A 12597-nucleotide genomic window follows, 5' to 3' on the forward strand; every position below is an offset into this window, starting at 1 on the left:
CCCCCTCTGTCATCACACGGCATTCTGTGTGTGCACGTGTGTGTGTGTGTGTGTGTGTGTGTGTATGTCCTCTCCCCTTCTTGTAAGGACACCAGTCATATTGGGTTTAGGGCCCGCCCTGACCCAGTGCGATTCTGTCCTCACTAATTACATGAAGTGCACGTGATGGGGGCCTGAGAGAGGAGAGAATGACTCCAGGAATGATGAATGGGCTGCTGCCCTCTGGGGCCAGGGAGCTCAGATTCAGGCATGCTGACAGAGTTGCCCATCCAAGGAGATGTGTGGGGGCAGCGGGGCTACGGGCCTGAGCCTGCCAGTGGCTGGCAGGTGTGTCCCAGGTATGCCATGCAGCCTCTGAGCTGGAGGGCAAGTGACTGGATGGGACCTAGCCACCCATTTTGCAGGAAGCAGAGTGACAGTCTGTGATGTTGGCCCTACTTGACCCTGGTGGAAGCCAAGTCTTCTGCACCAGCGTCCCAGGCTCTAGACGGCGCCATTCCCGACCTCCAGCCACTACTCTAGACTGAGGGGCACTGTGCCAGGTAAGACAAGGTGGGGTACTGGGAGGACAGCAGGCTCTGGAGTCGTGAAGCCTCGAGGGTGAGTTCTGTCTCCATCCCACAGCTGGCTCACCATGCAACTCACCATCCAGGCTGGGATGCATCTGAGAGTCAAACAGGGAACTATTAAATGTCACTCAGGGTGACAGGCATAAACGGGACGGTACCAGGCTCCGTCCCATGTGTGGATACACCACCTGCAGCCTGTGAAATTTTCTGAACCTCTTTGAGCCTCAGTGCTCTTATCTGTAAGATGGGGGTAATTTCAGGGGATCAAATGAAATAAAGGATGCCTTCTAGAGAGGATGGGAGGAAGGCTCTCAAATGGTGCCCCCAACAGTAACACTAATGGAAAGTCCAATTCCAGAGCAACAAGACTGAGGGAAAAGGAAGGAGAGCAAAACCAAGCGATGGATCACCCAGCTGTCTGCCACGCCCCATGGAAGGTGGCCGTTTGCTGGGGTATGTGGGATGTTTTATAGGCCGTCCAGTGGGCCCACTGGGCCCCAGAACATTCCAATCAATGGAGAACGGAGCCATGTTGATTTGCTGGCTCCTTCCTGAATCCTGTTTCTAGTTGGTCCAAGTTCATTTGATGAAGTAACTCACTCTCCCGGACTTCTGCGTTGTGTTACTCAACCCCTTGGTCAGCCACTGGGGAGGCTGGATCTGTGCTTGAGGTGCAAAGCTTCACTCAGAAGCCAGAAGAGGCAGGAGCACCTGGGACCCCCATGGGCCCAGAGGGTTGGACGTGCTCCTGGAGCCACCGCAGCCCCTGCCCTCCCTCCCCCCACCTCATGGCAGGCATGTGAAGGAGGCTGTGCTCTAGGCTGGCCCTCACTTCCAGGCCAGTTAAGCCGGGGGGGCCTGCAACTGGGCCTCTCCACTGAGCAAGTAGCCAAGGTCAGAGGAGCTGAGTGGCTCCAAGGGTAACCATGGTTGGCTGGATAATTTCCATTTTACATCCGAAGAAACAGAAGCTAGGAGGTGTTGAATAACTTTCCTAAGATTTGAGGCTGTTAAAGGGTGGATCCAAGTGTCAAACCCAGATATCCAAGCTCCAGTCCAGGCCCCCTGTCCACTTAACCACAGTGCAAGTAAAGAGAAATGTGGACGCTGGAATTAATTGCAGACACTGCTCTTTTCTGTGGCCATTATTAATAGCCTACCTTTTGGATAGTGGGTTGTTTCCCACTTTTAGCATTCATTCATTCATCCATCCCTTCACTCACTCATTCATTGCTAAGTACCTACTTGGCTCCAGGCACCCCATGCCTTCCTTCAACATCCATCTACTGTGCTCTGCCCACTAGCCAGACTCAGAGTCAGCTCAGGCTCCAACAGGGAAGCAAGCAAGTCCCTGTATTATGGGACAGAATGCCCCCCGTGCTAAGTAAGCTCTTCATGGTGAGTCTCCAGAGGGAGGAGTAAAGAATTGATGTGTAGACTGCTGGTGGGAATGTAAATTGGTGTGGCCACTATGGAAACCAGTATTCAGGTTCCTTAAACTGAGGTGAGAAGCCCCATAAAAAAACCCAGCAGTACCCCAAGGCAGGGCCACTGCTCTCCAGCCAGCACCATCCGGTTCCCTGGCCCAATGGCTTTATCTCACTTTTTGCCTCTGAAACGGCTAACTTCTAGGAAAATGGAGCTCACTCCCGATTGGTCCATTTCCCTCACTCCTGATTGGTTATTTCTCTCCCTCCTGATTGGTCTGTTTCCCTCACTCTTGATTGGTTATTTCTCTCACTCCTGATTGGGCCATTTCTACAAAGCTTGTTCCTAATTAGTCAACTTTTGTTATACCTTATTTGCATATGATGTTGCAAAATGTAAACTGGCAGCCTATAAAAGCCTGTGTAAACCTACAGAAGCGCTCCAGAGCTTGGAATGTTAACTCATCTAAGCTTGCTGGTGTAATAAACCTGAGTTCTCCAACTCTCCCAGCGCTGCTTGGTTTCTCGCCCAGATCCAGTTTGCTGTCACAACTGAGCTGTAACACATTTTTCTGCAACATAACAACTAACAATAGAGTATATGATTCAGCAATCCCACTCCTGGGCATATATCTTGAGAAAACTCTAATTTGAAAAGATACGTGCATCCCAATGTTCATAGCAGCACTATTTACAATAACCAAGACATGGAAGCAACCCAAATGTCCATCGACAGATGACTGGATAAAGAATACATGGTATATATATATACATACATACACACAATGAAATACTACTCAGCCATAAAAAAGAATGAAATAGTGCCATTTGCAGCAACATCGATGGACCTAGAGATTATCATAGTAAGTGAAGTCGGACAGAGACAAATATCATATGGTATCACTTAGATGTGGAATCTTAAAAAATGATACAAAGGAACTTATTTATGAAACAGGAACAGACTCAGACATAGAAAACAAACTTTTAGTAACCAAAGAGGAAAGGGAGGGTAGGGATAAAATAGAAGTTTGGGATTAACAGATACAAACTACTATATAAAAAATAGGTAAACAACAAGGTCTTATTGTATAGCACAGGGAACTGTATTCAATATCTTGTGATATAATGAAAAAGAATCTGAAAGAGAATATATATATGTACGTATATATGTGTATCACTTTGCTGTACACCTGAAACTAACACAACATTGTAAATCAACTATACTTCAATTTAAAAAAAAGAATTTATGTGTAGAAATTAGAGGAAGTTCCTAGAAAATGTGGCATTTGAAGTGAATCTTGGAGGATGAAGAGGGTTTTAAAAGGTGGGTTACGGGGGAAAGGGCATTCCAGACCGAGGGCCCGGCATGGGCAAAGGGAGGGTGGTCTGCTGTGCGGGACGCATTTAGGCAGCAGCACAGGACTCCTCGTAAGTTTTTTTCCTTCACATAACCAGTTTCCTCACTGTCAGAGAGCAGCCAGCCCCTGGCCTTCCTTGCTCGCTCAGGATTTAGGTAACTTTGAAAACGACAGAGGGGCATGTAAATGATCACCACTGTAACTTAATTAAATGACAGAAACTTGCAAAAGGTACTTAAACATCTCAACAGCTGCTATCCCCCAGTCAGCATCTGCCTGATTCTGCAGGTCACAGACAACCCGAATATCCTCTCCATTGATTAAATTACATACATGGACGATGAAATTATTATGAAATTTTACTAAGAGGCCAGTGAAATTTACAGAGATTACAAACAGGAACCCTCTCACTTGCATGCTCCCTCTGGCTCTGGGAACACTGATCCCTAGGCAGTCCACTTTACCTGCAGTCCACTTTACCTGGCTGGTGTCCAGGCCAGCAAAAGCACTAGGTAGTGGGGACACCATCCTAAACTGGGGCAAGCCTAGAGTGGAAGGAGCTAGAGTCAGCCTTTCGTTTTACATTTGGTGAGCCCTGCTTCTTTCTGGCTGGTGCTAGACAGGCATTTAGGGCATGTTAGTTTTGTGAGTTTTTAACAAAGCTCACACAGTAACCAGGGATTCCTCACTGAGTGTTTCCTACAGGCAAGGTGCTGGTGCCAGGGAGGAGAGGCCTCTAGGGTTTGGGGGGGCCAAAGAGACACACACATAAAGCCACTGGTGGCAAATGCTCTGATTCGGAGGCCAGAACAACATTGGGGCCCCAACCTGAAAAAAAAATTCCAACAACTTCTGCTGCCAGTAGAAGCAAAAGGCAGCATGTTGGCATATGCTGAAAGGGGCATTGGTTGCCTGTGTACCTGGCTATTTTTTGTGCTGCAGAGGAATATGAAGTTATAATGATTGATCAGTTTAAACGTTTAACGTGTACTTTGAGTAGATTGCACCATTTCTCCCCAGCATCCCTCAAACATACTAGGATGAGACCAATACCGCACAGAGCATTCCGACGTTAATGGATGAGGATGATAACTCCACGAGCGTAATATCGACTCCAGAACATTAACCTCCTGGCTGTGGGGCTGGGAGTTTTGAAATGCGATCTCCGCAGCTGTAGTTGTAATTGTTTTATGTCACATTGACCGGGCATGTTTACGATTTTTAACAACAGCCTTAAAAAGTCCAGTGACATCTGTTGAGAGTTTAATTGTGAGTGTAAAAAAAAAAAAACCATTAAAGGAACAGTCAGGAGATCAATTTTCATACTGTTTAAACAACACGGTGGCCATCAGGCGGTGGGGGAATCTGGCGACACGACTAATTTAATCTTCCAAGTCGCAGCGTTAGTGTACAGCGGGCAGGGGGTGGGGGGTGGAAGACAATTTAAATAAAGTAGGAGAGGAAGGCGGGCGGAGGCAGGAAAGAGGGAGCAGGGGCAAAGAGGGATCGACGAAAGCCAGAGAAAAGAAATGGAAAAGTGGACATTTCCCTTCCCACCGGAAAGTATCTACAAGCCCGGCCTTAGGCTGAGCGTCCCGTTTTCCTCGGGTTTGGTTGGGCGCCGGGGCGGAGAAGAGGAGAAGCGCCCGCCCGAGCGGCCCGGGGGCGGTGGCCCAAGACGCGGGCCGGCGAGTTTGCGCCCCTTCGCGCCACCACTTTTGTTCTGCGCTCGGGGCGCCGGGCCGCGGCGGGACGGCAGTGCGCACGCGCGGGCGGGGCGGGGGCGGGGCGGGCGGCGGGCTCGGGCACCGCCCCCCGCCGCCCCGGCCCGCTCCATCCGGGCACTGCCGAATTAGCATCGTGCCGAGGCACAACTTTGCCGAGGCCCAGCGAGATCCAGGCGCGCGCGCCGGAGGAAATATAGTCCCTGCCGGCGGGCGGCGGAGGAGCGGGAGCGCGCGGGGCTGCGCGGGGCTCCCGGCGCCGGGGGGCCGTGCGCCGGGCCGCGCCGGCAGCCCGGGGACCCGGCGCAACTTGCCGGGCAGCCTGAGGAGTTGGGGCGGCCGCGGGCTCGGCGCCGCGGAGCCCGGCTGCTTTTCTTACCTCCTCACCAGACCCTCCCTCCCTTTCGGCCTTGGGGGAGGGGGCTCGTGTCCCCCCCTCCCCCGAGACCTGGTCCGCCCCCGGCCGCCCCCGTCCCCGCGGAGCCGCGCAACTTCCCGGGAGCCTGGGCCAAAGTGAGCGCAAAGTGCTGCCCAAGTTGCAGGGATGGAGCTGCAGAGCCGGCCCGAGGCGCTCTCCGTGGAACTCGCGCGCCACCAGGTAGGAGGTCGGGGGCTGGGGGCCCGGGGTTGCGGTTCCAGGCACCGGAGCCCGGTGTCCTCCTCGTCGTCGCAGGGTCTGCAGGGCTGGAGGGCCCTTCCTTGAGCCTGCCTCAGAGGTGAGGGGAGTATGTACATGCACGGACCCCCCTCTGGGCGTCCCCTCTGTCGCCTTGTCCTGCAATCCTGCACAGTTTGGGGGGTTGGAGGCCCGTGGGACCCGAGCCCGGCATCTTCTCTTTCTCGAGCGGGGCCTGCAGGGCGAGGGTACCGGGAAGGGTCCCCTTCGTGAGCCTGCCCGGGGTGCGTGTGAGAGTGTGTGCGCCGACCCCCTCCAGCCCCCACCCTCCGTGCAATCCTGCACAGTTTGCAAAAGTAGTTTTGGCGATTGTTGCTCGGGCGAGCAGCGGCGTGGCGGCCGGAGCCCGAGCGGTATTGCGGCTTGTGCGTGTGTGTGTTGGGGAGATTAGGACGCGACTTGAATATTTATGAGCTTTGCTCGACACGGACTCGCCGTGTTTACTTGGCTCTTTGTTCCTCCCCCCTCCCCCGGCACACACTCACACTCACTCGCACACGCACCCCGGCCTGCAAACTTGCACTGCTCGGGGCGCGCCGCCGGGTGGCCTCGGCCCCCGCCCCGCCCCGCGAGCTGCCCCGATGAGGCGGCAGCCACAGGTAAGCGGCCCCGCGCGGCTCTGCCCGGCCGCCGCGCGTGCGGGACGCGGCCCAGGGAACTTGGGGCGCGCGGCCGGCGGCCCGGGCTGGGGGCTGCGGCCCGTGGGGCTCCGGGCGCACTTGACCCCCGCGGCGGCCGGCCTGAGCCCGCTACCCCGTGTTTCCGCAGAACGGCGACCTCAAGAAACAGCTCCACGAGAGGCAGACGCGGATCGCCGCGCTCAGCGACAAACAAGTAAGCGAGCTGGAGCCTGTCCCCCGCCCCCGGCCCGGGGTGGGGAGGAGGGGTCGTCGGGCACTTTGGCAGCACCCTAAAAAGTGCTGGCCTTGGCGCCGCGCGCCCAGACTCCCGAAAGAGTCTCTCCAGTCCTCAAAGTTACCTTTTCTGGAAAGAAAGAGCCGGGTTCTTGGAGGCCGAGGGGGTAGAGCGCGGTTCCCGCAGTGGCCGAAAGAGAGAAGCTGCACTTAAAAGGCGGCGAGCAGCCCGGCGTCCATTTTGAGTTGGTGGACATGTTTTTGGAATGTGGAAATTTCTCCCGGCTCAGTGTCCCCCGCTTCACACGGGTATGAGGGTGGGGGGAGAGGGAGTGGTAATTCGGGCCTGGACACCAAACTACTTGGAAGCGATTTCTGGGTTCCGTTGCAAATCTTATTTAAAGAATTGTTCCTCCGGGCCCCCCTCCCCTCCACTTCTCCAGCATCACTTTTATTCTTGGAACCTGACGCCAGCTCCCGGGGAACAAAAGAAAGGCGCCCCAAGGACCCCCCAGTTTTGCCCCAACTTTGGTCTCTGGGCGTCAGGTTTAGATTGGGACACGCGAGAAGCTTCTCGCGGTGGGGGGCTCTGCTGCAGACCCCCTCCCGGCCCCTTGGCGAGGAAAAGTTGTCCATTGTGACTTAGTTGCGCTGAGCTCAGCGGTAGGGGTTTCAGCACCACGAACAGATGCCGCCGCCGGAGCGCGGCCGGCCGCGCGCCCCCGCCCCCTCCCTCCCTGCCGCTCTCGCCCCTCCCCCTCCGCCCCTCCCCCCGCGCTCCTACCCCGCACACGCACTCCCGCCCCTTCCCCGAGCCGCCCGGAGCCGAGAACTTTGAGCGGCGCAGCCAATGGCGCTCTCGGGGCTCCGAGGCTGGCGGGGGCGGGGGCGCCGGCGCCCTCCCCGCTGCCCTCTCCCCTCCCTCCGCCAGCCCCGCGGGCCCGCCCCCGCCCCGCCGCGCCCCCAGGCCATCGATCGCGCTTCCTTCGGAATGCCGGCCGCCGCCGTCAGCACCAAACTTGGACAGCGCCCGCCCCCGCCCCCGCCCCCGACCGGGCGGCCGATCTGTCCCCTTCCTCCTCCAACTCCAGGCCGCCCCGGCCTGATCAGAAGCCCCCTACCCCGAGGGAATGTCGTTGCGAGGAGAGACGTGGACGAGACTGGAGGGGATGGCGGCGAACCTGGCGAGGGAGAACTCGGAGGCCGGGTGTTCATTTCGAGTCTTTAAAGTTGAAAAGTGGTGGGAGGGGGTGTGCGAAAGAGGAGGGGGCCGGGGGTTACGGAAAGAAAGATGGCTGTTCCCGCGGGTCTGCGCCTGGTCGGGGGCGCCCGGCTGGACGGGAGGGTTGGGACGAATGCTTATTAACCCCTTTCTGGCGGTGCCGCGGCCCCCTCCCCGGCCGCGCGCGCCCGCCCGGCCCGCGCCCCCGTCCAGGAGTGGAAGCTTCCATTCCCGCCGGAGGGGGGCCCGGCGCGCGGCCCCGGCGAAGTCGGGGAGTTCGCGGGGGGAGGGGACCCAGGCCCGGCATTACCATTTTGATTGCTTTGATGCCATTTTTGGAGGGGGAGGGGTTAGAAGACCCTTCTCCGCTGAGCACAAAGATGTTTAATCACTGTGTAGAATCGAATCAGATACTTTCTTTAAAAAGGAAAAAATCCATCACCAAATCTGGTACAGTGTTATAGCTGAGGGTTACTAAGCCCTTTTTTCATCGGGTAAAACGGCAAGTTGTTGACTCTTACGCTCCTAGTAGAAGATTTAAAAGAGAGAGCGAGAAAATCCAATAATCCAGCAGCTTTTATCGCAACAATGTCTCTTTATGTGTGATTCTTCGTGGCAATAGTTTTACTATTTGGAGTGGCTTTTCGGAGCTTAGGTTTGATCATTCCTGTATTTTAGCAACTATTTCAAGGCTGTTTAAATTTTTATGGTGATAGTAAATGAGTAGCTATTTATTACCTGTCATGCCTGAATTTAGATGAGGCTGAAGAGAGAATCGTTTGAAAATCGTGCTTGAAGGTTGTGGTGCCGCTTGGGGAAGGAACTACCCTACTCCCGACTGCCTTCGCCTTTAAATTTGAACTCGGGGAAGGATGCTTGTGAACGGAATGTACGTCCATCTTTTTGTGTGTGTGAGAGTGTATGTTTAAGAAGAAAGAAAGAAAACAACAAAAACTTTTGTTCTCTGGCCTTTAAAAATATTTCTCTTTTAAATGACTGAAAATAACATCTGGTAAGCAGCCAGGGTTTGTCCTGACTGTTGGAACTAGTGTTTGCCAGTGTAAGTGTGTTGTTTTTCCTTTTCCCTTTGTGGCATTTTATATAGCAAGGGCTCATAAAAGCGGGAGGGAGGGGCTGGGGCCGTGAGGCAGCATGCTAATAAAGCAGCCCTGTCTCTTCCAGGCTCTGCGGTGAAATCTTCCAGAGGTCACCTATAAAACGAGTTGGGTAGACTTAACATTTACTTGTCTCTCTCTCGTTGGGAGAGTTTGGTGGTGATTGGCAGCTTGGCTGGGGAAAGGTCACTGAGTAAGCTCTCTGAGGTGATGGGGGCTGCCCCCAGGGTCTTGAAGAGGAGTCGTGGGCTCTGCTCTGTCGCCCCAGCACCTGCCTATGAGGAGCTGAAATGTAGGGTCAGGAATGAAGGAGCCAGTATTTCAGAGTTTGTTTTTAACTCAATGTAAAAGTAAAGGTAGTGTCCCTTTGGAGACTTGCCTGGGGAGAAACACCATCTTCACCTCTGGAGATGTGTTTTTGTGCTGCTCCCACTTGGAATATGGGATGGAAAGGTCAAGTTTCAATTAAAAGTGCACATGTGGATGATGAGCTGGGTAGTAAAATGAACGGATGACCCCATCATCCACATTTGTTAGAAATACAATAGCAGTGAGTAATATCTTTTGCTGCCCTGCCATCAATCTCCCATATGTGCCCTTGGCACTGGAATTTTTTTAGTTACTTCTAGAAACATGGACAAGTGCTTAAAGACGCTTATCAAGGACTCTAGAAGTAGATAGGCTGTTTGTTGGTCAGACGCAGAAAGACACAAACTGTGTAACTGGCCGGAGTTTCTCCCACTGTTGGTGGCCTAGGGGATAAACTGGAAACCAGCTTCTATAGGACCTTGCTATGCAAAAACAGAGTTTATATTTTTTCCTTTAAAAAAAAAAAGGGAGATACGGGGCAGTTGGTCAGAGCTGCATTGTGGCCCAGCCCACTGTGGCCAGGCTGCATTCCCAGGTGTGACCGCACCTCACCACTGGGTTGTGATCTCAGTGGAGGATGGACCCCCTTGTCTTAAACAAGATATGATGTGTGAAGACTCCATTAGTTGCTCCAGTGGTTTTACGCCATGAATTTGCAGCACATGCAGAGAGGCAGTAACATTTTTATCTAAATTGTCAAGCAACAAGCACTTCCATGTAAATAACAGACCCATCATAAATACTGAAAGGTTTTTGCCTCCCTCTTTGGATTTCTCACGACAACATTTAGATGCCATGTGAAGCGGGCATCTTCAGACCTGAACTTCAGGCGAGTTCAGCTTCACCACAGAGTGAGAAGAGCCTTCTGTGAGAGCTGCAGGCCACGCTGGTGTGTGGAAGACACACACACACACACACACACACACACACACGCCCTAGAGTGAACTTGGGGCCTTGCGTGCTGCTCAATCTGTTGATTTGATGGACTCTGGATTCCGAAGGGCTGTCCTCAAGTGCAGCAATAAAAATATGTCATCTTGAAAGGTATTATGAATGTGACAGTCACCCAGGCGCTGAATCATGTCTTCACTGTGATTCACTAGCTACGTTGGCCACCAGAGGGATTCCACGGTGGAAGTATCCACCAAACAAAACCGCAGGGTGGATTTATCCTGGAAGCTCCCCAGTTGTCTCGGTCCTTCGGTTGAGAGGGTGTTCCATTTTCCAAGTTCTCCCCCCAAGCCTGCTCTCAATCAGGAGGGGAAATTTTAATCTTCCTGACCTGAAGTTCAAGTTCTCACTCTTAAAGCACCAGCATTACACGTGAAAGAGAAAGCAAGTGCTGCTTCTCAAAGCTCCATGGCTCATGTTCTGGAAAAGAGCTTGGGGTTGAGACAGCAGAGGCACAGTCCTGGCTGTGCCCGCTGTCACCTGCTCGGCCTTGACCCCTCACTCCCCGTCGTCCAGCCAGAGTCTCCCAGACCCACACTTTTACCTGAGCCGTGTTCCTGGGGCCCCTCTTCCCCTCCCTCTGTCTGCACCTCAGGTCCCTCCTACCATCGTCTCTTAGCTGAAAGATTACAGTAGCCTCCTCCCTGCAGCCACTTTAAAAAACAGCTTTATTGCAATATAATTCATATATCACATAATTCACCCATGTAAAGTGTACAGTTTAATATTTTTTGTATGTGCACCAATATTTGCAAGTGTCACCACCATCAATTTTAGAATATTTTCATCATCTCAGAAACCCTTTGGGTCTCATCCCCTACTCTCCCCAGGCCCTAAGCCACCACTAATCTACTTTCTGTCTCCATAAATCTACTTTCTGTCTCTGTAGAGTTACCATTCTGAACTTTCTCATGACTGGAATCATGTCATATGTGGTCTTGTATAACAGGCTTCTTCCACTTAGCGTAACGTTTCAAGGTTCCTCCAAGTTGTAGTGCAGGTCGGTACTTGATTGCTCATGTCTGAATGACCCTCCGCGGTGTGGGTGGACCACATTTGGTATCCCTTCACCAGCTGATGGACCCTTGGGTTGTTTCCACCGTTTGGCTCTTGTGAACAGTGAACTGCATCTCCTCTTGCCCCCTCTGGTACATTCCCCACCAGAGTAAGAGTCTGAACACTTGAATGAGGTCACGGCGCTCCCTTGCTTGAGACCTTCTGGTGGTTTTCCACCGCTCTCTGCAGGGGTGGCGCTGCCCCCGAAGTGCGCTCCTCGGCTGCTCTCCAGCAGGCCCTCCGGTGCCGCGAACATGCTCCTGCCCTGGAGACTGCTGACCACCAGCTGGCCTCACCTTTTCGTAGAAGTCCGCTGTCTCTGCTGGACTGCGCTCCTTGAAGGGCAGGGCCGCGCTGCTCTGCTCCCTTCCCCCGCCAGGTTCTGAGAGCCCTGCCCTGTCTGGGCTGAATGCATCCTTGCTGAGCAGCAGGTGACTGCAGCATGGTGAGTGTGCGGGTTAGCCGTGCTGTGCAGGATGGTCCTAGACGAGTCCCTGGTGTCGTCCTTTGCCACAGGCTTACAGTGAACAGATTTTTAAAATTATACATGTGAATTGAGCGGACACAGAGCTCCATTTCAAAAGCAGCTCCCTGTTCTTGGAATCCTCACAGGAGAGTGAGGTATAGATGGCCACATGTCAAGGAGATTCCAGGAAAGTTGTGTGACAGCTATGCTGTGTGGGCCCCTGGAGGTGGCAGACAGCTTCCTGGGGGAGACAGGACAGGGGTCCTCTAGGAGCCAGAGCAAGGAAGGGCCAGGTTTGTGCAGAGGGCTCAGAAACGGCCTGGGGCTTCTGGGGCTCTGGAGCTGAGGGCAGATGAGAAGGGAGGAGAGTGAGGGAGGCCTGAGCTCGCTGGCTGCTCGGCCTGGCCATGTGAGCTCCTCGATGCCCGTCACCTGCTGGGGGGGCTCTTGCAGGGATGAGGGCACCATGCATGACGTGGGAGAGGGGGCTGCTGGACCCAGGGCTCCGGGTGGCCGATACCTAACAGACCGGTGAGGGCAGGGGCTGTGTGTGACCCCCCACTCCTGCCTTCCCCAGAGCTTCTTGGGGCTGAGGAATTAGTGGGGGACACTTCTGGAAGCCCCAAAAGATGACTCAGTGGGCAACTTTGCTCCGTTGATTTAAAAAAAGTGTATGTGTACATATACACATATTTACATTTGTCATTTACATTTTTATAATTGATTTTATTTCAACTGTTTATGAACTGTATAATAACAAACGGTAAGTGCCCTTGACCCTTGAACCACGTGGGAGTTAGGGGAGGTGAC

At 53.6% G+C, this 12597-nt stretch overlaps 1 protein-coding gene across 1 annotated transcript in view; it reads left to right on the forward strand.

Moving 5' to 3' along the window:
• The first annotated feature begins 5521 nt into the window (after window positions 1-5521).
• The window catches only part of PHF21B (PHD finger protein 21B), an 84991-nt gene continuing 77915 nt past the window's right edge, over window positions 5522-12597 (forward strand). Inside the window, exons 1-2 of the mRNA XM_031462212.2 lie at window positions 5522-5676; window positions 6523-6588. Coding sequence (XP_031318072.2) covers window positions 5623-5676; window positions 6523-6588 — 120 coding nt within the window. The 5' untranslated portion in view covers window positions 5522-5622. The remainder of the gene's footprint in view (window positions 5677-6522; window positions 6589-12597) is intronic.

The sequence above is a fragment of the Camelus dromedarius genome, chromosome 11 (assembly GCF_036321535.1).
Source record: "Camelus dromedarius isolate mCamDro1 chromosome 11, mCamDro1.pat, whole genome shotgun sequence".
NCBI lineage: Eukaryota > Metazoa > Chordata > Mammalia > Artiodactyla > Camelidae > Camelus > Camelus dromedarius.